This window comes from Sebastes fasciatus, chromosome 11 (genome assembly GCF_043250625.1).
Source record: "Sebastes fasciatus isolate fSebFas1 chromosome 11, fSebFas1.pri, whole genome shotgun sequence".
NCBI classification, from domain to species: Eukaryota; Metazoa; Chordata; class Actinopteri; order Perciformes; family Sebastidae; genus Sebastes; species Sebastes fasciatus.
This window is the reverse complement of record NC_133805.1, coordinates 20,473,087-20,498,684: the sequence shown is the minus strand read 5'-3', so window position 1 is coordinate 20,498,684 and position 25,598 is coordinate 20,473,087. Positions and strand designations below refer to the sequence as shown.

The 25,598-nt window shown below is 39.0% G+C and overlaps 4 protein-coding genes across 4 annotated transcripts; 2 read left to right on the top strand and 2 right to left on the bottom strand.

Annotated features, from left to right (window-relative positions):
• Positions 1 to 268: 268 nt before the first annotated feature.
• LOC141777309 (chymotrypsin-like elastase family member 3B) lies at positions 269 to 3,537 on the top strand. Its single transcript, XM_074651449.1, has 7 exons — positions 269 to 390; positions 474 to 648; positions 818 to 943; positions 2,768 to 2,904; positions 2,997 to 3,139; positions 3,226 to 3,378; positions 3,464 to 3,537. The coding sequence occupies exons 1-7, from the start codon at positions 351 to 353 to the stop codon at positions 3,479 to 3,481; spliced, it is 792 nt and encodes a 263-aa protein (XP_074507550.1). The 5' UTR covers positions 269 to 350; the 3' UTR covers positions 3,482 to 3,537.
• Positions 3,538 to 3,636: 99 nt separating this feature from the next.
• LOC141777312 (ATPase WRNIP1-like) lies at positions 3,637 to 6,085 on the bottom strand. The gene is made up of 3 exons (XM_074651451.1): positions 5,910 to 6,085; positions 4,447 to 4,526; positions 3,637 to 4,353 (listed from the first exon to the last, which is right to left on the bottom strand). Exons 1-3 carry the CDS (start codon positions 6,022 to 6,024, stop codon positions 4,078 to 4,080), a joined length of 471 nt encoding a protein of 156 aa, XP_074507552.1. The 5' UTR covers positions 6,025 to 6,085; the 3' UTR covers positions 3,637 to 4,077.
• A 750-nt stretch (positions 6,086 to 6,835) lies between these two features.
• On the top strand, positions 6,836 to 10,022 carry LOC141777310 (chymotrypsin-like elastase family member 3B). The gene is made up of 7 exons (XM_074651450.1): positions 6,836 to 6,875; positions 6,959 to 7,133; positions 7,303 to 7,428; positions 9,253 to 9,389; positions 9,482 to 9,624; positions 9,711 to 9,863; positions 9,949 to 10,022. Exons 1-7 carry the CDS (start codon positions 6,836 to 6,838, stop codon positions 9,964 to 9,966), a joined length of 792 nt encoding a protein of 263 aa, XP_074507551.1. The 3' UTR covers positions 9,967 to 10,022.
• wrnip1 (WRN helicase interacting protein 1) lies at positions 10,007 to 20,098 on the bottom strand. Its single transcript, XM_074651448.1, has 7 exons — positions 19,413 to 20,098; positions 17,457 to 17,651; positions 15,573 to 15,811; positions 13,944 to 14,164; positions 12,401 to 12,556; positions 10,931 to 11,010; positions 10,007 to 10,837 (listed from the first exon to the last, which is right to left on the bottom strand). Exons 1-7 carry the CDS (start codon positions 20,061 to 20,063, stop codon positions 10,562 to 10,564), a joined length of 1,818 nt encoding a protein of 605 aa, XP_074507549.1. The 5' UTR covers positions 20,064 to 20,098; the 3' UTR covers positions 10,007 to 10,561.
• Between the last annotated feature and the right edge of the window lie 5,500 nt (positions 20,099 to 25,598).

Sequence of the window (25,598 nt, the reverse complement as noted above, 5' to 3'; positions counted from 1 at the left end):
TAGTTCCTCCTGCCTAAAAACCTAGAAACCAGTCTTAAAACTAGAAACATACATTTTGGGCCCCAGGTCAGAATAAAACACTAACTCTGGTCAGTAAAATCTGAAATTGTGGTGGTGCCTCAACAGCCGTGGGTCCCTATTTGGTACCAGCTTTCAATTTGTGTATTGCATAGCATTATCGGGATGTCTCAGTCTGCAGATACATACAGTACAGTCTGATATCCAGCCGTTATCTGACTTCTTTGTTGGTACGCAGCAGTTTTGCCACCTGGAAAACTCCCAGGCTGTGTCTGGACTGCTGCCCATAAATAGCTCTGCGTGATAAACCAGCTCTTTTGGACGAATAAGAGATGGAACTGGTACTTGTCCTCCTCCTGGTTGTTACAACGGGTGAGTTCACATTGAACACATTCATTTAGTGTTAGGAATGAATACATGAAGTGAATCTGAAGCAGTGTCTCCCTGTGTTAAAGTGTCTGGGTGTGGAGTACCCAGCTACCAGCCCAACACCAGCAGCCGTGTGGTGAATGGAGAGGAGGCCCGCCCATACAGCTGGCCATGGCAGGTCTCTTTGGAGTCTTTCTTCCCAACTTGTGGAGGAACACTTATTGCTCCTAACTGGGTCCTGACTGCTGCCCACTGCATCACGTGAGGAGAAGCTTATTTGTGGCATTTAACATCTCAGAAAAACAGCAACAACTAAAATAAATGGGGGGGGGGGTTCCTGATTTCAACTTAGATGTTTTTTCTTGCAATCTTACATTTCCACGTTGGACCATAAATATATTTACTTTAGAAACTTTATTTTCCAATCCAGATTCCACACATACAGGGTGGTTCTTGCTGAGCATGACATGAACAAGGAGGAGGGACCTGAACAGTCCATTATGGTGGCAAAAATGATCATCCATCCCAAATGGAACGACAACTGTGTGTCTTGTGGGTAGGTTATACCATCCCTTCTCGATATAACAACTCCAACGCTCCAGATGTGTGGTGGATTATCAATAACTATTAAACATATAATATGACCATGGCATATAAAAAAAAGAAGCAAACAACAAGAATGTTGAGCAGCATTTATTATGTCATCATATAGAGTGACTTTCTCTCAGCACGCCCAACTCTCTGACTGACTTCCAGCGTCCAATTCTGGGAAATGTACACTTTTTTATCACATTACATGATGCAGGGCTTTATATTGTTTTTTTTAACAAAGTGTACATTAGAAATACAGATACTATTATCATGAATAATATATATATATATATATAATATCAGTATTATAACATCAGTTGTTTAACCTGAATAATATATATATATATATATATATACTGTATATATTTAAAGCATTATCAGTTCCTGAGTCTATCTCTATGTTGATTCTAGGAGATGTTAATCTGTGTATTTAAAACCGCCTGTTTGCTGCCCTCTAGTGGTGACAGTAAGGAACTGCTAAATTAGTAAAAGTAGCGTCAATGCAGAAATTGTAGCATACTCACACTTCCGGTAAATCATTTCAAAATAAAACTTTCAACGTACCCTGAGGTACTCGTGGTCACCGCGCGAAGACAGTGTGTAGTCATAGCAATGATTGGCTATAAGCAATAATAACAATTATGACAAATACATGGTATTTAGTGTAATTATTTAATGTTATACAGAGTATTTTAGGGATTATTTTGTACACATAAATATATATATACATATATATATATATATATATGTATATATATATATATATAGATGTTGATCTGTGTATATAAAATCCTCTTGTGGTCTTTGTGAAGAACTGCAATATTAAATTCCTCAAGTTTACATCAATGCAGCCATGTTAACATACTTACACTACTGGGAACTGTACACTTTCTTAGCTAATTTCATGATGCAGTGCTTTATATTGCTTTATAACAAAGTATTATTAGAAATACAGATACTATTATAAAATAAAATAAAATAAAATAAAATAAAATATTAAATTAAATGAGATTAAGTCAAGTCAGTCAATTTTATTTATATAGCCCAAAATCACAAATTTGCCTCAGGGGGCTTTACAATCTGTATAGGATACGACACCCTCTGTCCTTTACAGTACGACCCTCTTATCGGTCATTATTAAATTATAATTAAATATAAATCATCTTGGCCATTCAAATTAAAGCAAAAAACATGAATGCAACTCAGCATTTAGAATGATGTCATTATATAGACTGACTTTATCTCAGCATCCCCAACTCTGGTATTACCTATTAACTAAGGCTTATCACAAGGACCTCAATATAAAGTGATACGGAAACTTTTATTTACTCAGCTGCTGTTCAACAGAAACTCTTAGGGCAGGCACCTTTATCAAGGACATGCTTACTGTTTCTTTTTACATTTTACACACATTTTACAGTTTCCCTCTGGGTCTTTAGAGGACTTAAGTGCTGTGCAGCAGTTGGGGTATGATGAGTATTATTATGCACTTATCAGTTAACTATGCTTTTTGCTTATAAATGTCTTATAATCTAACAATAATCATGTTTATGATGCTATTATTAACACATAATGATGTTAATAAGCATCTTATAAGGACTTAAAAAGGCCTTATTACCTATTACTAAGGCTTATTACAAGGACCTTAACATTAAGCATCACCAAGTTTTCTAAATGAATACATTCACCTGTAGAAAAAACAACTCTACACAGTTAAATAGACTCTGAGCAATTAAAAAAAATATTATTACTGACATGTTTCATTCTTCATGTTTTATCTGTTATGTAGGAATGACATTGCCCTGCTTAAGCTGGAGAAAAATGCTGTTATCAATGACAAAGTTCAGCCGGCTTGCCTGCCACAGCATGGTGCTTCTCTCGCCCACAACCAGCCCTGCTATGTCACAGGCTGGGGTCGTCTCTACTGTAAGACCTGCCACTAAGTCTGCTGACATCCAGCTTGTGTAAATCAAATATATTTCAAATGCCCAGTTGTTATCATGTAATTTTCTCTTAAGCTGGTGGTCCTCGAGCGACTTTACTACAGCAGGCCCTACTTCCTGTGGTGGATCACACTATCTGTAGTCAAAGTGACTGGTGGAGCAGCTCAGTAAAGACAACTATGGTCTGTGCAGGAGGAGAGAGCAAGTCAGCATGCCACGTGAGGAACAACCACGCAACTCCATGCTTTGTGTGACACAGACAATACCATTTTGCATTGCTCTAATGTCTGCCATGACCTTCCAGGGTGACTCTGGAGGCCCTCTGAACTGTGAGGGCAGAGATGGTAAGTGGTACGTGCAAGGAGTGACTAGTTTTGTGGATGGACGGGGCTGTAATACCCCTCGGAAGCCCACAGTCTTTACCCGTGTGGCCACTTTCATCCCCTGGATCAGCGAGGTGAGGGAAGCCACATGAAAGTAACAATGTAATTATATGCTATTTGTGAAATGTACAAACTAAATCCTGTGTTATTTCCCTTCAGACCATGGTCCAAAACTGAAGTTTCCATAACCAAAGAAGTGACTGGACAATAAACTGTATTTCATTTCAATATTATATTTGTCTTGTATTTCATCAGATATATACAGATTATAAAAATATATAGCATTCATGAAAGAAACAAACATTTTAATCAGTTTAAACAATGTTGACGTTACAAGGACAGGGTAAAGATAAACCAACATTTAATATAGTAAACTTTTCATTATCTATCACGGTAATGCAAAGACTGTATATTTACTGTATTTTATTTGATATTGTTATTTATTTTAACAGATTAATGACTTTATTATGAACATATTTAGAAGTTAATTAACTGTAAATGGTTAGTATATCCTTTATAATGCATTCAAAAACAACAGTTTAAAGTCAAATTGGAGAGAAATGTGAACATAATGATGGTTGGCTTAATTCTTCTTTTACCTTTGCAAGTAATCAATTAATTAAAAGACATGTCAAAATCTTAACTGTAAATGTGAATTTGGATCAGCAGCTGCTTAAAAAAAACAGATAATTTGACGAGATGTTTTCATTCAGCAGCCTTGGTTATTTTTAACCGATTACAGCAAGCTGTGTGTCAGTCATTGCAACAGCTCCTCATGAAGGTGTCCAGGTGAAGAAGTCGATTCCCTGCAGCTCGTCAGGTAAGTAGTTCTGCTCTACGGGGCCGTTGAAGGCTGGGTTGTATTTGTAGCCTTCAGCATAGCCCAGTTGTTTCATCAGCTTGGTGGGGGCGTTGCGAAGGTGCAGGGGGACAGACGGTAAGGGGCCTTTGTGGTTCCTCAAACAGGCTTTCACATTATTATAGGCCTTGTAGATATCCACAGATTTGGGTGCTCGTGCCAGATAGACAACACACTGAGCCAGGATCACCTGTTGAGCAGTAACAGAGGTGAAGACACCGGGATACAGCTATTGTGACAGACTGTGACTCAAAACCATCACTGATTGGTCGGGTAAGCCTACCTCACATTCAGGCATCCCGATGAAGTGACAGGCCTGGAAGGCTGACACAGCCTGAGGAAGAACGGCGGGGTCTGCCAGTCCTGAGAGAGACATGGGACAAGAGACGGACGCCGTCCAGTCAGACTGCATTAAAGGAGACATTCTTGCACAAAATCTTCTCTTTCTCATTTCTCTGTAAGCATTTCAGTTAAGTAAGAATTTTCTTTCCTGTAATAAGTACAAGCTGTCCATGGTCCCGTATAGTGTGCCCGTATAATGGTTAGGCATATACATTTTTATTAAGCAATCAGCAAGTCAGATAATATTTGAAGTCTTCAGGTTCATCAGGTTGTTTAAAGAAAGTGATTCTCTTCTCACACAACGGTACAGTGCTGTTGTGAGTAGGAAAGTGCTACAGAAATCACTATACTACTACAAATACTTCTACTATTACTAGTAACTTACACATTTTTACTTTTCAAAACAAAGTTAGAAAGTGATTTTACTGTAATTTAGAATCTGCTGTAACTAGTACAATAAATAACTGTAATAAAATCACATAAATCTACATGCAACTGCTGCCTGACAGAATAAGATCAAAATAAATTGATAAAACAACAGAAAAAATGAAGGCTAAATGTTAAACAGTAACTTAATTAAATGGAATTTAAAGCTAGGGTTGGTAATCTTAAGAAACCAGCAAGTGTAAGCTTGATTTTAAAGATTATCCAACCGAAAAATCCAGCCCAGTGAGCCCAGTGTTTCCAACTCTTTTCCAATGAAGGTAGTTAGCAGCACTAGCTCCAAAAGTCCCTACATCTGGCGAGAAAGTCAACAACACTGACAGTCCGTCACTTCCCTCCAAACCCATTCCTCCAAAATTATCATTATGAACGTAAACAACAAACATGGCTATTGTTAGAACTCACAGCTGTCAAGCTAGCAGCTTGTGGACGACGGGCAGAGTGCATGCAGGCAGGCAGGTAGGTAGGTATACAGACAGGCAGGCCATCCAATCACATTACATTATTATAGTCGGGCCGAATTAAATGATTGGATGGATTTATTACCGTCCTGCGACAGCCACAGATACTAGATTATTTTTTTCCTTATTTGTCAGAGCATTTGATTTATTGATTGCTGTCGGGATGTAATGAAGATTTCAAATAAGATAACAAAAAGAAGATTACCAACTCTAGCTTGAGACTTAATAATAAGATTTAAAAGAAGTAACAGATTTGGCAAGTTATAAACTGGGATTTGGGATGTTAGAAGAAGACAGTCTTCATTCTTGTATGTCATCTTAATGATGTTGTGAGCAGGGGCACAGCCATGCAAAGCCACATGATCAGTAACCTTATAGGTAACCAGTGCTGTGGACTTATTTTTAGAAGTTGACAGCTGCTTAACTGAATAATCATAATACAGTAAATGATCAAAAAATAAATACAAGCTGAGATGATATAATGAATCATTTCACGTACCCACATCCTCGCTGGCAAAGCGGACCAGTCTGCGAGCCACATAGAGAGGACCCTCACCGCCCTCCAGCATGCGGCCCAGCCAGTAGAGAGACGCGTTCTCATCGGAGCCTCTCATAGACTTGTGTAACGCTGAGATGCAGTTGTAATGCTCTTCACCTTTGAGTAACACACAAACAAATACATCACAACACGTGAAGACACATCACTCTTCAGGTGGCATCAACCGTTTTACAAACCCTTCACAAAGATCGGAAGAAACAGAATGAAGACTGATGAGACCATATAAAGCCACAATGATAAAAAGGATACTGTCTCCATTAAGGTCATCAGTTGAGCTGAGAATCATTTCATTTCATATTCATTCATTTGTCAATTTGATCAATTTCGGTTTTTCTTTTAAGTTCTTAAAAGGCAAAAAGTAAACCCCTTAAATTGCCTAATTAGATTTTATGGGATACATGATTTTCCCCCTTTCCTTAATTTATCCCTGAGATGGTGAATGGTCCATCAGTGAAACCAAACTGCCGTAACCATCATTTACAAACCCCCCTTAAACTGCTGTTATAACAGACTATGTAGTTCCTCCAGCCTAAAAACCTAGAAACCAGTCTTAAAACTAGAAACATACATTTTGGGCCCCAGGTCAGAATAAAACACTAACTCTGGTCAGTAAAATCTGAAATTGTGGTGGTGCCTCAACAGCCGTGGGTCCCTATTTGGTACCAGCTGTCAATTTGTGTATTGCATAGCATTATCGGGATGTCTCAGTCTGCAGATACATACAGTACAGTCTGATATCCAGCCGTTATCTGACTTCTTTGTTGGTACGCAGCAGTTTTGCCACCTGGAAAACTCCCAGGCTGTGTCTGGACTGCTGCCCATAAATAGCTCTGCGTGATAAACCAGCTCTTTTGGATGAATAAGAGATGGAACTGGTACTTGTCCTCCTCCTGGTTGTTACAACGGGTGAGTTCACATTGAACACATTCATTTAGTGTTAGGAATGAATACATGAAGTGAATCTGAAGCAGTGTCTCCCTGTGTTAAAGTGTCTGGGTGTGGAGTACCCAGCTACCAGCCCAACACCAGCAGCCGTGTGGTGAATGGAGAGGAGGCCCGCCCATACAGCTGGCCATGGCAGGTCTCTTTGGAGTCTTTCTTCCCAACTTGTGGAGGAACACTTATTGCTCCTAACTGGGTCCTGACTGCTGCCCACTGCATCACGTGAGGAGAAGCTTATTTGTGGCATTTAACATCTCAGAAAAACAGCAACAACTAAAATAAATGGGGGGGGGGGTTCCTGATTTCAACTTAGATGTTTTTTCTTGCAATCTTACATTTCCACGTTGGACCATAAATATATTTACTTTAGAAACTTTATTTTCCAATCCAGATTCCACACATACAGGGTGGTTCTTGCTGAGCATGACATGAACAAGGAGGAGGGACCTGAACAGTCCATTATGGTGGCAAAAATGATCATCCATCCCAAATGGAACGACAACTGTGTGTCTTGTGGGTAGGTTATACCATCCCTTCTCGATATAACAACTCCAACGCTCCAGATGTGTGGTGGATTATCAATAACTATTAAACATATAATATGACCATGGCATATAAAAAAAAGAAGCAAACAACAAGAATGTTGAGCAGCATTTATTATGTCATCATATAGAGTGACTTTCTCTCAGCACGCCCAACTCTCTGACTGACTTCCAGCGTCCAATTCTGGGAAATGTACACTTTTTTATCACATTACATGATGCAGGGCTTTATATTGTTTTTTTTAACAAAGTGTACATTAGAAATACAGATACTATTATCATGAATAATATATATATATATATATAATATCAGTATTATAACATCAGTTGTTTAACCTGAATAATATATATATATATATATATATACTGTATATATTTAAAGCATTATCAGTTCCTGAGTCTATCTCTATGTTGATTCTAGGAGATGTTAATCTGTGTATTTAAAACCGCCTGTTTGCTGCCCTCTAGTGGTGACAGTAAGGAACTGCTAAATTAGTAAAAGTAGCGTCAATGCAGAAATTGTAGCATACTCACACTTCCGGTAAATCATTTCAAAATAAAACTTTCAACGTACCCTGAGGTACTCGTGGTCACCGCGCGAAGACAGTGTGTAGTCATAGCAATGATTGGCTATAAGCAATAATAACAATTATGACAAATACATGGTATTTAGTGTAATTATTTAATGTTATACAGAGTATTTTAGGGATTATTTTGTACACATAAATATATATATACATATATATATATATATATATGTATATATATATATATATAGATGTTGATCTGTGTATATAAAATCCTCTTGTGGTCTTTGTGAAGAACTGCAATATTAAATTCCTCAAGTTAACATCAATGCAGCCATGTTAACATACTTACACTACTGGGAACTGTACACTTTCTTAGCTAATTTCATGATGCAGTGCTTTATATTGCTTTATAACAAAGTATTATTAGAAATACAGATACTATTATAAAATAAAATAAAATAAAATAAAATAAAATATTAAATTAAATGAGATTAAGTCAAGTCAGTCAATTTTATTTATATAGCCCAAAATCACAAATTTGCCTCAGGGGGCTTTACAATCTGTATAGGATACGACACCCTCTGTCCTTTACAGTACGACCCTCTTATCGGTCATTATTAAATTATAATTAAATATAAATCATCTTGGCCATTCAAATTAAAGCAAAAAACATGAATGCAACTCAGCATTTAGAATGATGTCATTATATAGACTGACTTTATCTCAGCATCCCCAACTCTGGTATTACCTATTAACTAAGGCTTATCACAAGGACCTCAATATAAAGTGATACGGAAACTTTTATTTACTCAGCTGCTGTTCAACAGAAACTCTTAGGGCAGGCACCTTTATCAAGGACATGCTTACTGTTTCTTTTTACATTTTACACACATTTTACAGTTTCCCTCTGGGTCTTTAGAGGACTTAAGTGCTGTGCAGCAGTTGGGGTATGATGAGTATTATTATGCACTTATCAGTTAACTATGCTTTTTGCTTATAAATGTCTTATAATCTAACAATAATCATGTTTATGATGCTATTATTAACACATAATGATGTTAATAAGCATCTTATAAGGACTTAAAAAGGCCTTATTACCTATTACTAAGGCTTATTACAAGGACCTTAACATTAAGCATCACCAAGTTTTCTAAATGAATACATTCACCTGTAGAAAAAACAACTCTACACAGTTAAATAGACTCTGAGCAATTAAAAAAAATATTATTACTGACATGTTTCATTCTTCATGTTTTATCTGTTATGTAGGAATGACATTGCCCTGCTTAAGCTGGAGAAAAATGCTGTTATCAATGACAAAGTTCAGCCGGCTTGCCTGCCACAGCATGGTGCTTCTCTCGCCCACAACCAGCCCTGCTATGTCACAGGCTGGGGTCGTCTCTACTGTAAGACCTGCCACTAAGTCTGCTGACATCCAGCTTGTGTAAATCAAATATATTTCAAATGCCCAGTTGTTATCATGTAATTTTCTCTTAAGCTGGTGGTCCTCGAGCGACTTTACTACAGCAGGCCCTACTTCCTGTGGTGGATCACACTATCTGTAGTCAAAGTGACTGGTGGAGCAGCTCAGTAAAGACAACTATGGTCTGTGCAGGAGGAGAGAGCAAGTCAGCATGCCACGTGAGGAACAACCACGCAACTCCATGCTTTGTGTGACACAGACAATACCATTTTGCATTGCTCTAATGTCTGCCATGACCTTCCAGGGTGACTCTGGAGGCCCTCTGAACTGTGAGGGCAGAGATGGTAAGTGGTACGTGCAAGGAGTGACTAGTTTTGTGGATGGACGGGGCTGTAATACCCCTCGGAAGCCCACAGTCTTTACCCGTGTGGCCACTTTCATCCCCTGGATCAGCGAGGTGAGGGAAGCCACATGAAAGTAACAATGTAATTATATGCTATTTGTGAAATGTACAAACTAAATCCTGTGTTATTTCCCTTCAGACCATGGTCCAAAACTGAAGTTTCCATAACCAAAGAAGTGACTGGACAATAAACTGTATTTCATTTCAATATTATATTTGTCTTGTATTTCATCAGATATATACAGATTATAAAAATATATAGCATTCATGAAAGAAACAAACATTTTAATCAGTTTAAACAATGTTGACGTTACAAGGACAGGGTAAAGATAAACCAACATTTAACATAGTAAACTTTTCATTATCTATCACGGTAATGCAAAGACTGTATATTTACTGTATTTTATTTGATATTGTTATTTATTTTAACAGATTAATGACTTTATTATGAACATATTTAGAAGTTAATTAACTGTAAATGGTTAGTATATCCTTTATAATGCATTCAAAAACAACAGACTAAAGTCAAATTGGAGAGAAATGTGAACATAATGATGGTTGGCTTAATTCTTCTTTTACCTTTGCAAGTAATCAATTAATTAAAAGACATGTCAAAATCTTAACTGTAAATGTGAATTTGGATCAGCAGCTGCTTAAAAAAATTGATAATTTGACGAGATGTTTTCATTCAGCAGCCTTGGTTATTTTTAACCGATTACAGCAAGCTGTGTGTCAGTCATTGCAACAGCTCCTCATGAAGGTGTCCAGGTGAAGAAGTCGATTCCCTGCAGCTCGTCAGGTAAGTAGTTCTGCTCTACGGGGCCGTTGAAGGCTGGGTTGTATTTGTAGCCTTTAGCGTAGCCCAGTTGTTTCATCAGCTTGGTGGGGGCGTTGCGAAGGTGCAGGGGGACAGACGGTAAGGGGCCTTTGTGGTTCCTCAAACACACTTTCACATTATTATAGGCCTTGTAGATATCCACAGATTTGGGTGCTCGTGCCAGATAGACAACACACTGAGCCAGGATCACCTGTTGAGCAGTAACAGAGGTGAAGACACCGGGATACAGCTATTGTGACAGACTGTGACTCAAAACCATCACTGATTGGTCGGGTAAGCCTACCTCACATTCAGGCATCCCGATGAAGTGACAGGCCTGGAAGGCTGACACAGCCTGAGGAAGAGCGGCGGGGTCTGCCAGTCCTGAGAGAGACATGGGACAAGAGACGGACGCCGTCCAGTCAGACTGCATTAAAGGAGACATTCTTGCTCAAAATCTTCTCTCTCATTTCTCTGTAAGCATTTCAGTTAAGTAAGAATTTTCTTTCCTGTAATAAGTACAAGCTGTCCATGGTCCCGTATAGTGTGCCCGTATATTGGTTAGGCATATACATTTTATTAAGCAATCAACCAGTCAGATAATATTTGAAGTCTTCAGGTTCATCAGGTTGTTTAAAGAAAGTGATTCTCTTCTCACACAACGGTACAGTGCTGTTGTGAGTAGGAAAGTGCTACAGAAATCACTATACTACTACAAATACTTCTACTATTACTAGTAACTTACACATTTTTACTTTTCAAAACAAAGTTAGAAAGTGATTTTACTGTAATTTAGAATCTGCTGTAACTAGTACAATAAAAGCACAATAAATAACTGTAATAAAATCACATAAATCTACATGCAACTGCTGCCTGACAGAATAAGATCAAAATGAATTGATAAAACAACAGAAAAATGAAGGCTAAATGTTATACTGTAAATTAATTGAATGGAATTTAAAGCTAGGGTTGGTAATCTTAAGAAACCAGCAAGTGTAAGCTTGATTTTAAAAATTATCCAACCGAAAAACCCAGCCCAGTGAGCCCAGTGTTTCCAACTCTTTTCCAATGAAAGTAGTTAGCAGCACTAGCTCCAAAAGTCCCCAAATCTGGCGAGAAAGTCAACAACACTGACAGTCCGTCACTTCCCTCCAAACCCATTCCTCCAAAATTATCATTATGAACGTAAACAACAAACATGGCTATTGTTAGAACTCACAGCTGTCAAGCTAGCAGCTTGTGGACGACGTGCAGAGTGCATGCAGGCAGGCAGGTAGGTAGGTATACAGACAGGCAGGCCATCCAATCACATTACATTATTATATTCGGGCCGAATTAAATGATTGGATGGATTTATTACCGTCCTGCGACAGCCACAGATACTAGGTTATTTTTTTCCTTATTTGTCAGAGCATTTGATTTATTCATTGCTGTCGGGATGTAATGAAGATTTCAAATAAGATAACAAAAAGAAGATTACCAACTCTAGCTTGAGACTTAATAATAAGATTTAAAAGAAGTAACAGATTTGGCAAGTTATAAACTGGGATTTGGGATGTTAGAAGAAGACAGTCTTCATTCTTGTATGTCATCTTAATGATGTTGTGAGCAGGGACACAGCCATGCAAAGCCACATGATCAGTAACCTTATAGGTAACCAGTGCTGTGGACTTATTTTTAGAAGTTGACAGCTGCTTAACTGAATAATCATAATACAGTAAATGATCAAAAAATAAATACAAGCTGAGATGATATAATGAATCATTTCACGTACCCACATCCTCGCTGGCAAAGCGGACCAGTCTGCGAGCCACATAGAGAGGACCCTCACCGCCCTCCAGCATGCGGCCCAGCCAGTAGAGAGACGCGTTCTCATCGGAGCCTCTCATAGACTTGTGTAACGCTGAGATGCAGTTGTAATGCTCTTCACCTTTGAGTAACACACAAACAAATACATCACAACACGTGAAGACACATCACTCTTCAGGTGGCATCAACCGTTTTACAAACCCTTCACAAAGATCGGAAGAAACAGAATGAAGACTGATGAGACCATATAAAGCCACAATGATAAAAAGGATACTGTCTCCATTAAGGTCATTAGTTGAGCTGAGGGACAGTTTCATCACCCTGTGAAGCAGGGAACAGTAAATCTCAATCTCTTGGGACAGCTGAGGGGTTGTGTAACAGGACAGCGTAGATGGGATGAAAGAGTGAGCGGCACGGTGGGAAAGTGTAAATGATTGGAGTGCTGAAACTACAGTATAGATATTATATAGTATATCTATATTAGTATAGATATTGTAATTAAAGAAAGAAACTTTAAATAGACATTATTACATTAGGTATTGCAGTTAAGAAAATACCAAATGATAGTACTTTCTAGTGTTATGGATGTACAGCACACCAATCTTAAGCACAGGTCATAGTTTTATATATAATTCTGTAAGGACAAAAGGCTCTACTTAAATGTGTGTATTGTGTAACACGTGTAACACTCCTAAGCAACCGTGAGCACGGCTATAAACACCCCCAGGTTATACGCATTGTTGAGGTTTTCTTTTTTATCTCGTATCATTCAGTGCATTTCATATGAAAGCCTCGTGACAGGAGAGCGATCACAGTTTGTGGAAAGTAATGCGATAGGGCTGTTAAACACAAAACCTTGAGTTATTTGGAGGTCATTTTAAGTGAAGTCATTGGCGGCAGGTGTTGTACTGAAACTGCAGACAGGATTTAAATACGTGGATTTGTGAAATATGTAGCAATGTTAATGTGCAGGAAATACTTGTGTGACACACCCCTTTTATAATCTTAAAACATGCTTCTTGCTTCTGTCCCAGGCCTACTATTACATACAGTACATGGATCCTTTTTAAATGGGCCGTGTCAGTGCTTCAAAATTAGACGGATGTTCTCTAACCTGAAGCACATTTTCCAAATTACAGATTCATTTTATATATTCAGGTGTATTCTGATAAGATATGTATAAAGTGATTATGGTTATTACACATTTTTAAATTAAAAAGGAAACTATAAAAAGTTAAAGTAAAGATTGATTTTGAGGACACCAGGCTTCTTTGATGTAAAGAATTTCAAATTTCTATTAGAGATGAAAATTTCAAGATATTCCCTTAATTGTTTAAAAAAATAAACCCTGGTTTTACACTACTGCCGTGGCCCATAATCGCCAGAAAATCCAAGTAAATTGGATTTTTGAGCAACAGATTTCAATATAAAGTCAGATTTTTCACATGGGTTACCTTTGGTTAGTAATAACTACATAACATTGATAAAACAAGTACATCTGGGCTTACCAGCTTTATCATAGAGAATATGGGACCTCTGAAGACCTTCCTTGACGTGATCCTCCTTCACCAGTATTTCCTGAGAACCATCTCGTCCTGACGGGTCGGGCCGGGTCGAGTTCATCCGAGCCTGAACGGCCAGCTGCAGACCATTAAGTCCTACTCTCGCGTCACCGTCACAAAGGTAGGCGATGGTGTCCAGAGCTTTTTGTTCAATGACAATCTTTGGCCTAGGAAAGCAGTAACATATATCAGATATAGTGTATCAGTATCTACACTTTCTGTTTTTTTTTTATAAGGAAGCAATACATAAGAAAAATAAAATTCCCTGAATGATTAATGATAACATGTATTTCATTAACATATTAATGTTAAGTATTTCTACTCATTTAACTAGTCTGACGATAAAAGAAAGAAGGAATTCAAGGATGCAGATAAACACCAAGGAAATCAGACATTTACATCGGACGTCCTTGCCGAAGACTTTTCATCATCCTCATCTCAAACTGTCTTCGCTGATGAGCCCCTCTGGAGGGCGCCACTGTTTTTAGCTCCTCAGAGGCCCAAGTGCCTCAAATGGTGACAAAATGTGACCCCTGGGCTGCTCTCTTTAAGTATGCACAGGAAGCATCATTAATACTCCTGGTGCCTTCCTTAATGCGTGCACAATTTTCAGTCTGCTCTGATAACTACCCAATAATAGCTCTTCTCCAAGTACAACAACAACAACAACAACAACAACAACAACAACAACAAAACACTATAGTGTGTAGGAGATGGTAAATTAGACTTGGAGCATACAGTATTACGTGATTGCCCAGAGATCCTGAGTATAAGAGTTATCGAATTTAAAAATATGTATGAAGAATGTACACTCAGTTTCCAGTTTCTCTATTGGGTCATACAGAGAGGTGTTTCTGTTATTTACCCTACCCTAATTGATAAATAGGGTGGACAAAATAATAGCTATTAGTATAACGCAAAACAGTTCAACTGCACCGACACAAACTACAGCCTTCAAAATGATCATAAAGTTGAGTCTACACCTCTCTAAAAGAGTTTCAATAAAAACATTATAACCTTCATGAAGGTCAGATGTATTGCAGGACTGTTGAATTAGCATTAGTTTTAGCGTAGAGTGCCTAATAAACTGCTAATTGAGTGTATTTTCTAATTGTATTCTAAGCTGTGTAGTGTCAGTTACCATGGTGATTTATCCCAAATAAAAGTGAGCCAGCTTCATTCTGGTTTAAACCCCAAGTTAGCCGGCTAACCCTTTAATCTCGCAGCATGTTACAGGCCCGCCAGATTTCAGTGCATCCAAAACAAACAAAAATTGGACAAAACTATTTGATTACATCTCTGGAGTTCATCATCTTCATCATCATCACATACCATCTGCAGCCAGCAGTTAACAGCCGTCTTATTGTCCACAACTCATAAGCAAATTCTTTTCTGTCAACATATCAGACCAGACCAGAGCGGAGGGAATTGCTGTGGCTCCAACAGCTACTAGTACACGCCTCCCATATGTTATCTAACTGAACCCACTAAGCCAGGAACAGAAGAAGACAACAGGCCTCCCACTCAAACAAAGTTGTCCGGTGACACCCGGTCATGATTTGTGACACCACTTACTCATGGCCATCTGATTGGTCTTGATCTTCAGGATTTGCTGGGTCTTGTCCCAGGACTCTGATCCCCAGCGTGGCCACGGCCCTGTCCAGGATCGAGCCCATCGCCTCCACAGAGAGCTTCTCCAGAACCAGCACCCTGCACCTGCTCAGCAGCGCAGCATTCACCTGGAAGGACGGATTTTCTGTGGTCGCCCCGATCAGAGTCACCGTCCCGCACTCCACGTGAGGAAGGAAGGTGTCCTACAGGTACACACAAATATTGAGAAGGAGATTGCAAAGCAAACATGGGAGGAAAAAAACAACAATGACCATCTCTGACGTGACAAGATATCAGGAGTGAGTATTTGTTTCACTACTATTGACTGAGCCTCTCTGCTAGCTAGAATTGGGATTTACTGTCACAGAAAAAACTAAAGGTTGAAGAATAGGAAGCAAGCAGAGCCCTGAATGAGTTACTACCATTTGAAATTTAGAGAATAAGTTATATTACAGAAAAACAATTTCTACTCATGCTACTCATGATTCATGTTCTAAAATTAAATAAAAACAAATTAATTATCTGCACACACATATTCATGCTACATCTGAAATCACATGCTATGTATCAACATACTTTTGTGTGAATAACAGCAGTATGTATCTTTTCGGACGCACTGAGCAGTAATTTATGTCGTCACTTCCTGAGAGCCTCCTTGCCGGTTGGAGACGTGTAACCATGGTAACCTGTGCCAACCTCATGTGACTGAAACGCGAAATATATTACGCCTAGAAAAAGTGAAATCTTATACTTACACTTAAATTGAAGCGTTATTGATGTTACAGAGCTGACCGTCAACGTCTGTTATGAACGTCACTACCGCATTGCATTGTGGGATATTGATGACCCCGGAGTGTCCAGCATTTGCATACTGTAATATTTCACCAGAAATAGTATGTTATTTGTGTGCTATTGGTTTTGTACAAAGGTTTCGGACACTACTAAAAAATTTCACATACTGTTTTAGTACTAAATAGCATATTAGTGTGGAATTTTGGACGCAGCCTCAGTTTTAGAAGCAAAATACAATCTATTTCTTCTTCTACTGACTCACAAACAATAATATACTTTTCCAAGAATCAAACAAAGGATTTGGTTGGTATCGTTTGAGAGGGGATCTAGTGTGAGTGTTTATTTTGAGTGAGCACATTCTCATAACGGAGCAGTTAAGACAGACTGTAAACAGTATTTTTATCTTTGGACAGAGCCAGGCTAGCTGGTTCCCCTGCTTCCAGCTGTAGGAGCCATGAACGATTTCAGAAAGGAGTAATGTTTGTAGTAATGATAATTAGGGTTATGATGGTTTATATTTTTTGGCATTGGTATTCGTTAGAGTTTGTGATATTGTCATTTATTATTATGTAATCACGATTATTTTCTTTTGATCGTTGTTGATTATTCTGATTTCGTGCACGTTACGTTGATAAAAAAGTTCGAAGATAAAGGAAGATTGAACGAAGTCGATCATTTTCATTAAATATGATTTTGTACAACGTATTTTTTGAATCTCAGTGTATCATTTTAGTAGCACGTCGGACAAGCAAACCGGGCCCGACCTCAGCCTCTCAGCGGCTTTTTGTTTGTTTCCTGAAGTTGCTACACCAGTCTTTATGCTAAGCTAAGCTAACCATCTCCAGGTTGTAGTTTCATATCTGACTGACAGACATGAGAGCGGTATCAATCTTCTTATCCAACTCTTAGTAAGAAAGTGAATAAGTATATTTCCCAAAAATGGCAAACTATTCCTTTGACCTATTTGGCTCATTTGACAATACAAACACTGGCTGAATTTTGGAGTTGCAGCTTCTAATATAAACACAAACACATCTTTCTGGCTCAATACTCCACCTGTTGGGATTTGTTGAAGCGGTGAATTTCATCAATGAACATGATGGTCTTCCTCTTGCACAGTCGGAGCTCATTCTGCGCCTGCTTGATCACCTCTCGGACATCGCTGGTGGACGCGCTGGTGGCAGACAGATTGACAAAACGAGCTGTTCCCTTCTTTTTACTGCCGCTGGCAATTATGTGAGCCAGAGTGGTCTGAAAGACAACAAAACACATAGAAGGTCATTTGATTAAAACACTTGCAATGCATTTTGGAATCTAAATGGGACAAATTATTAGCACCAGCATGGCATCTTTAATCTCCAGTTTTTGAGCCATTCATTTTTAATTTTCCAGTGCATATAATGCACCTTCCTTTGAGGGCCTCGTAAATCTCGTCTTCGCTGTAAATCCTCATAACAAGCTCCAAAAATAACCTTTCAATTGTGAAACCTGACCGCTGCAAGACAACTGACAGAGGGAGTTAAAGTGTTACTAAAAGCATGTTGACGACGTCTAAGTATGGCGAGCTGCTGTACAACAATCCAGCATAGTAGCTTGGCATACCTAGGAAGTCATTAACATGCTGTATTCAGCTCTGACAAAGAACAGTTGCAAGTACCAACCTGGCAGCCAGAGAGGGAATAACGTACTCTTTCAAAACGCTGTAAAAGTTTCCACTCTCTTTTCATCAAGTGCAAGAGAGGGAAGATCAATGCAAATCTATGCTACTACTAATGGCACAAACTATAACCTGAGTTATTACTACTTAACTGCTTGTTATAGCTACATAGTGATGAATGATACAATAATTGACAGAAATTTTTAATCATTGGAGAAAAGCAAAAAATGCAAAACGTTCACTAGTTCCTGCCTCTCTTTTTTCAGTTTCATATAATTGTAAAATTAAATATCTTATGGCCTTTGAACTGTTGGATGGACCATCATCATTTATGATGTCACTATGGGCTATGGGGAATTGTGATGGACATGTATTTTCTAACATTTTATAGATTAAACAATTAATCTATTAATCAAAAAAATATAGCCTACTGCAATTGCGATATGATTTGCAATAGTAGAGGGAATGATCATTTTTACATCATTATTCTCATTTTCGCAGAAAAACACAGTATATTAGTTATTAGTTATCTAGTGAAGCCCGTCTTGCAAAACAGTGTTGGCCGCGATCGGAGGACGCGGGGGAGACCGTAGCGTTGGTCTCCAGGGCCGGAGTCTCTGCTGTACTCTGCTCCGTTGCCTGCTTGCCTTCACTCAGCTCGCTCAACCTCACGTGCATGCGCGCACACTACACAGTGCAGGAGAGTTAGTAGCTCTGAGAATATCTAGTGAATGTACAGTGGACGTTTGTGCAGAAATAAATGCTGCAGCTCCTTCAGACCAACAGAGGTTTCCCGTGTCTTCTGAAGTGACGGGGCTCCGCAGCGAGTAACGTTATCGTGATCAAAACTCTGGTGTCTTCCCTGTTCCATCCGACCGTGGTCGGGAGGCTGAAGCAGGAAAAGCCAACACTAGGATCAGCATTGATTCATGGAGAGACCTTCATCTGGTCAGCTAACATTACTGCCAAGCAGGTGAAATATAGAGTGATATTGTGGTTTTAGCTGACGTGTGTCGCCTCACTGTTTTGAGCGATGCTCGTTCATGTCTATGTAGCGCGAGCCCGACGCTGACTTTCGCCACAGGTGTCGCTGTTAACAAGCAATTCTGATTCTTCCAAACAGTCCCTTTAAAAACTACTCAATTAATCGATTATCAAAATAGTTGGCGATTAATTTAAGAGTTGACAACTAACTGATTAATCGTTGCAGTTATAGTGTCTGGTAGTTAAACTGTTGAAATGAAAAACATTTGCATTAATAGATTATTGTTTTTTTTTAATGAGGGAGTCGATGTCATTTTAAAAAAAGGTCACTTATGTGTAGGGGATGCTGAGTCATCACTAGTCATCATCACCTTTCCGCATCCAGGTGGTCCCCAGAGGATGAGAGATGGGATCTCCTGGGAGTCCAGAAGTGACCTGAGGAGTGTTTGCTGGCCGACAACTTTACTTTGACCAAAGTATTCCTCCAGTGTGTTTGGTCTCAGCCTCTCCGCCAGAGGCTTGTTTGTGGTCAGCAGAGTCCGGGCTGATACATCAGTGAAAGTCTGTGTGTTTGATCCAGACGGTTTCAGATCACCTGTACCTGCTGCTGGTCCTGGTTCTTCCTCCTCCTCGCACACCAAACTGCGTTTAACTCCCTTGTTGTTGACAGCAGATTGTTGACTTGAACACAAACCATTCCGTTCACTTATAACTTTACTTTTGTTGGTCTGAAAGAGAGAAAACACCGGAGATGACGGCGCACCTGCTGTCACCATGGAGATGGAGGAGGACGAGCTGCTCGCGGTGTTGTTGTTGTTGACAACGGGGCTGCTCGGTGGTCCACTAATGCGACATCTCTTCAGAGGAGGTTCACTTTCCTCTGTTGTCGAAAGACTGTTGCTGTCAGTGTCGCTTTTCAGCAGACACACGTCGAGGTGTCCGTTAATTGTGGCGGACGTGAAGTCTTTAACACAAATGGGACATTGCACTTTGTCCAGTGCTGCTGACATCTCGGCCGCCATGCTGGTTCCCACTAGTGATGGGAATTCCGGCTCTTTTTAGTGAGTCAGATCATTTGGCTCAGCTCAACTAAGAAGAGCCGGCTCTTTCGGCTCCCAAACGGCTCTTCATTTTACCACTTTTACCTTTTATAATTCAGCCAAATTTAGCTTTAGCTGTTTTGACCTATGATTAGTATGTGTGCACATATATCACTTAAAGGGACTGTTTGTAAGAATCAGAAATGCTTGTGAACAGCGACACCTGTGGCCGTTAAGTCAACGAACGTCAACGTCGGGCTCGCGCTTGCTTGCTCTAAATAGACATGAACGAGCATCGCTTAAAACAGTGAGGCAACACACGTCAGCTAAAACCACAATATCACTCTATTTTTCACCTGCTTGGCTGTAATGTTAGCTGACCAGATGAAAGGTCTCTCCATGAATCAATGCTGATCCTAGTGTTGGCTTTTCCTTCAGCCTCTGAGGCTGAAGCAGGAAAAGCGGGTCGGTGCCGGGTCTGAAGCAGGAAGATTGCATTAGAAACCGACCAGATAGATCTATACGTGTAAAAAGTTACAAACAGTCCCTTTAATATATTCAATATAATTATACTAAATCTTATAATTTCCAGAATACCATAATTTTACATGCTGCTTCGTTTCCGACTGTCACTCATTTTGGTATGATCCTTGTCTGTCATCACCTGATGGGTCGCACGGACGTCATTAACACAACATTCAGTCACAGTCATGCATGAAGTGCCCGTGGCACGGAGAAGATCGTCCTATTGTTCTGCCTTGAATTAATAAAAAAAAAAAAAAAAAAAAAACGGCTCTCGGACGGGAGCCGGCTCTTATCCTTCACTTAAAAGAGCCGGCTCTTTGAACCTGTTCGTTCGCTACCGACACATCACTAGTTGCCGGCAAAACTTTTGACCTCTTAATCACGTGACCAAACACGGTTTTGATTTAACGTTGGAAACAGTTGTTTTTTTGCCTAAATAACGTTACACCCAGATGTGACTTTACTCTTTAACTATCTGATTAATATGCAGTTTATTCGGAGATTGTGATAATTCAATTTATTTAGTCGACTTCCTCTCATTTCTCTCGCTGTCTGTGCTGCATTCACGTGCTGATGGGACGGTCCGACATCAGGGGATTTCCTGACTGCCTTTTGTGTTTTTTCGAGACAAACGCTACAAAGGCTACATCAAGATGGACATTGTGAAACTGGAGTTGGGTTGTTTTTTTGTTTAACCGTTAGGATTACATTTGGCTAACGTTGCAAAAATAAATGTGAAGGAACAGTTTTCTTTAATGGGTTGAAGGAAAAACGTATTTTCCTATAGTACGTGAACGCAGCCTCGGGGTTCTTTGCAAATGATAAGGCACTTTTTTAATTTTTTTTTATTTTAAAATTTTTTAGTTAACCAAATATACAAAACACAAACTCCCACAAACATGGCTCCAAATTCCCTCCCTATCCCACCCACATACAAACTGAAAAAGAACCATACTCAAGAGGAGTAGGCTAGTTAACTTTCAATTGAATTAAAAAGGATATAGAAAAAAACAAATTAATACACAAATAAAGAAATCATAAATAACGAGATGCAGTGTTCTGACTTATTCAGATGACTAATGATGCATCAAGTCTGATAATTTTGTAATATCAAATCTGATATAGGTATTGGTAAGGAGTCTATATAGGTTAAATAGGGTTGCCAAATCTTCAGAAAGGTGTTGTATTAATTTCTGAGGGCATAATGTGATCTTTTCAAGTGGAATGATGATAAGTCAAAGTTGATGATGAATGATAAAGGCTAGATTTTTGGGCAATCTGTCCCCAGGGCTCCAATGCTCCATGCTTACTGTGTGTCAGCTGGTTTATACTAGCTTTAATTTATTGGAAAATATGTTTTGTAATATTTTTTTTTCAACATTTTTATTATTTTCAGAACAAAAGGCTCACAACAATGTTATGTTCAACAGTTATTAGATACAGTCAGACCCCCCCCACCCCCCAAGACAAATACATACAAATAAATAAATTATGAAAACAGATGAAAAAGGACATTTGACATAAAATAACATAGAGTGGTTAAATGTGACTGTAAAAATAAACATAAAAGAAAAGACAACAATAGGAATAGCAGATAATATCTCATAGAGTAAAGTACATTGTCCTCAGACTCTGATAATAGGTCACATTAACAAGGAATATGTAAATGATGTTAAACAATAAATAGATCGATACACAAATACATTATGAAATTACAACACAGTACAATGGAGAAATAAATGACTTAACAATAACAAATAGGAAGTTTCGTTTGCATTTCCATTAGATTTTCCTTTAACTTAGCTATTTACCAACTCTATTATCATTTGCATGAACCATCTGAAGCCTGTTCATCAGCCCCACCAACCTTGAGTTGTTTCAATGGCCACTTAGGTTTTAAAATGGGCTATGGCTACAAATATGTTGGCTTCACTTAATGGATGCAAGACCTTAACACTCTCAATATTATGGTACTTTACTGTAAGTGTTTTAGCAATTAGGAAAGAAAAAAATGAAGAAGAAAAACTGAAATGATTTTTTGCTGCTGTTTTCTTACAAACTTTCTGATTCTTTACTCTCCTCTGCTCAGATAAAAGACCCAGCCAACAGAAACACACCAGAGAGGTCAACCAGGGCCAGGAAGACGGAGAGAGAGCTCATAAGGAGACGGCTGGCAGCCAAGTGTCCCCCTCAGGGAAAATGGCCAAGCTGAGGTCAGTACCTCAGCGTGCTGACAGCCGAAACATGACCAAGCTGGCCTTCGTCCCCTACTTAGAGAAGGTGGAAACCATGCGCTGCTTCTGGGAGATGAAGTTTGAACCAGAGGTATCCATGCAGCCCATAAATTCCATATGAAAGATACTGATAGTGCTGATATACAGTATTTTGTCCTTTTACTCAGACTTTTGAGTGTGCCGGAGCACCAGCAGAGGGTGGTAAAAGTCGCATTTTTTAAATAACAGGAATGTAGTATGCACACTAATCTACTTAATTTTCAGCAGAAACTTCACTGCTGTTGCTCTTTTATAGTAAAAATAACAAGTTTAGACAACTTTGACAGGTATTTCTTTTAGCAATGGTGTTGAATGACTCAGAACACATAAGTGCCAATTAAATATACATTAGGCAGAATATTTTTTTGCATCATTGGGCAAAAATTCCATAATAACCTTTCAGCATATTGTAATTCAAGTTCTCTGTGAGAAAACTAGACTTCTGCAACTCCTCATGGCTCTGTTTTCAGGCTTTAAAAAATCTAGCCCCTGACGGGAGACTCTGGCCAATCACAGGTCATGATGACAAGATGTTTCTGAAAACATTTGAGGAGAGAAATTGGCATTACAGTAACAGAATATTGATTCGTATTTGATCAGCGCTGCCTAGTTTGACCGTGTGATCGGAGTTCGCGAGTGATTGACAGCTGCTCAGATACGGCAGGCTCCAGCTCGGCTCTTATCGGTTGTTTTCCTCTGGTCTGTGAAATCTTGCAGATGCCATTGGGAGCACCGGAGGACACAGAGGCACATGATTTTTTACAGATTACTTGTCTCATGCACTACTGTCAGGATATAGTGACCGTTTTATAAAAATAACTTTTTAAAATTTTCTTTTTCTACCCACTGCAGCTTGAAGGGAAATTGATAACTTTGAATATATATATAGTTTTATCAATGAAAATAGCGTAAAACATGTAGTCTGGGATTCAATCAACCACATGCTGCAGTTGTAATTTAAGTAGTCTACTATAAAGCAAACTGAGACTTTGTGAGTAATCAAAGACCAGTTTGGCTTTTTTTTCTCATGGCAGCCAAAAGTTTCATTTGGGCAGCGAGAGCCCAGCTCCCATCCAGAAGTGAGCTCATTATTGTATTTGGCAGAGCCGGCGGTGAAGCCAGAGGAGGCCGGGGAGATTTCCAGACATGCCGTACATAGCTGTGACTGGCCACTGTCAGCCAGATGATGCATTATTGGACTTGTGGCCATATGGCTTTCACAGCCAAAGTGTTGTTGTTGTTGCACAATACAGAGATTATGTGGTTGAGATTAAAAATCCTCAGAGATCCCTCGTTTATTAAACAATCTATGCCTTAATTGTTCATTTGGATTGACATTTAATAACTTTATTTTTGTATTTGCACAATAATTTAGGTTTAAAACCATATGAGTTGACATAAAATTGCTTAAGTTGAGAGCGTTGAGTGTAAACTCATGTGATAGTGTGTGTGACATTTGGAACAGTAATCCAATAGCACAGGCTATTTATTTACACCACATCCTAGTGTATGTGTTGACAGGGAGACTGGACCCCCTATCACAATTCTCTCACTTTTTAATGTCAGTACTGTGTTGAGGATTAATTTCGGTGGACTGTGTCTCATTTATTCAGATTCTGAGATTTCTGAGAGGAGAATCAAAGTCTTGCTTTGTAGTGAAGATGGAAGGATTGAGGGGGTCTGAATGAGCTTTGCTTTGCTGGCACCTGTCACTCTTTTGTCATGAGGACAAACTACCCGTCCTCTGGCTCTGAGTGCTGATGGGAGAGGGGTGTTGACTGAATTATCAGAGGCCGTGGAGGATAGTTATGTTTGGGCGGTCCGTACCCGGAGAAGGAGCTGTCATCTCTTCTTACTCCCCACTTGAGACTCTTCTCCTTAAGCTTCAAGAGCTGCTTTGTAGTTATAGATAGGAAAAGCAAGAAGGATGAAAAATAAAGTCAAAGCCATGGAGAACTTTGTCACAGGCTTGGACATTTGGCTAGTCAGCAGCATGTGTCTGGTGGCCTCCTACCTCTGGAGCAGGCTGTGCGATTTACTCTGCTACAGGAGGGTGCACAGAGCATCCACTTCCCCTGCCATTCAGGTATATACAAGGCTGTTTGACTTGTTGAATAACACTCACAAATTAGTGGAGGAACACTCACACATTTTTGTTTTCTAAAAGGAACATAACATTAACCTTGTAGTAATGGTAATTGTTGATTTAGTGGGGCTATGAATATTTTACATTTTCACTTGAGTATTGTGCAGTTAATGGTCTAAGAATTCCCCAAACTATTGTGTGTTTTAATGACTGGACAAGACAATTTTCCACCTTTGCATATGATTATGTAGGATGCTAGGTCTACCATAGGCCACAGGGCTGCACAAGTTTGAGAAAATATTTAATTGCAATTATTTTGACTGATAGTGCAAATGCGATATGATTTTCGATATTATTATTTTGCGGGGATCTGTACCAAACAAAAACATTTTCTTAAGTCTGTAGAATATGATCTGTAGGCCAGGACATCTCTGCAGCACCACATTATTTAATTTAAAATTATATTTTGACACACATTTCACCTTTAACAAATATTGCACCTCCTGCGATTTGAAAAATGCAATAGGCCATATTGCGATTTCTATAAAATTTAGATTAATTGTGCAGCCCTACATGGCAATGCTGCAAGATATTAATTACAATTTAATCATTATTAATTAACATTATTAATAT

Coding starts and splice junctions, on each gene's coding strand:
- LOC141777309 (XM_074651449.1), top strand. CDS start 351: ATGGAACTGGTACTTGTCCTCCTCCTGGTTGTTACAACGG. Junction 649..817: donor ACTGCTGCCCACTGCATCAC/GTGAGGAGAAGC, acceptor TTTCCAATCCAG/ATTCCACACATACAGGGTGG. Junction 3,140..3,225: donor AGAGCAAGTCAGCATGCCAC/GTGAGGAACAAC, acceptor ATGACCTTCCAG/GGTGACTCTGGAGGCCCTCT.
- LOC141777312 (XM_074651451.1), bottom strand. CDS start 6,024: ATGAGAGGCTCCGATGAGAACGCGTCTCTCTACTGGCTGGGCCGCATG. Junction 4,527..5,909: donor CTTTGCCAGCGAGGATGTGG/GTACGTGAAATG, acceptor TGTCTCTCTCAG/GACTGGCAGACCCCGCCGTT. Junction 4,354..4,446: donor TCGGGATGCCTGAATGTGAG/GTAGGCTTACCC, acceptor ACTGCTCAACAG/GTGATCCTGGCTCAGTGTGT.
- LOC141777310 (XM_074651450.1), top strand. CDS start 6,836: ATGGAACTGGTACTTGTCCTCCTCCTGGTTGTTACAACGG. Junction 9,390..9,481: donor AGGCTGGGGTCGTCTCTACT/GTAAGACCTGCC, acceptor TTTTCTCTTAAG/CTGGTGGTCCTCGAGCGACT. Junction 9,625..9,710: donor AGAGCAAGTCAGCATGCCAC/GTGAGGAACAAC, acceptor ATGACCTTCCAG/GGTGACTCTGGAGGCCCTCT.
- wrnip1 (XM_074651448.1), bottom strand. CDS start 20,063: ATGGCGGCCGAGATGTCAGCAGCACTGGACAAAGTGCAATGTCCCATT. Junction 14,165..15,572: donor GACCAATCAGATGGCCATGA/GTAAGTGGTGTC, acceptor CTGCTTTCCTAG/GCCAAAGATTGTCATTGAAC. Junction 10,838..10,930: donor TCGGGATGCCTGAATGTGAG/GTAGGCTTACCC, acceptor ACTGCTCAACAG/GTGATCCTGGCTCAGTGTGT.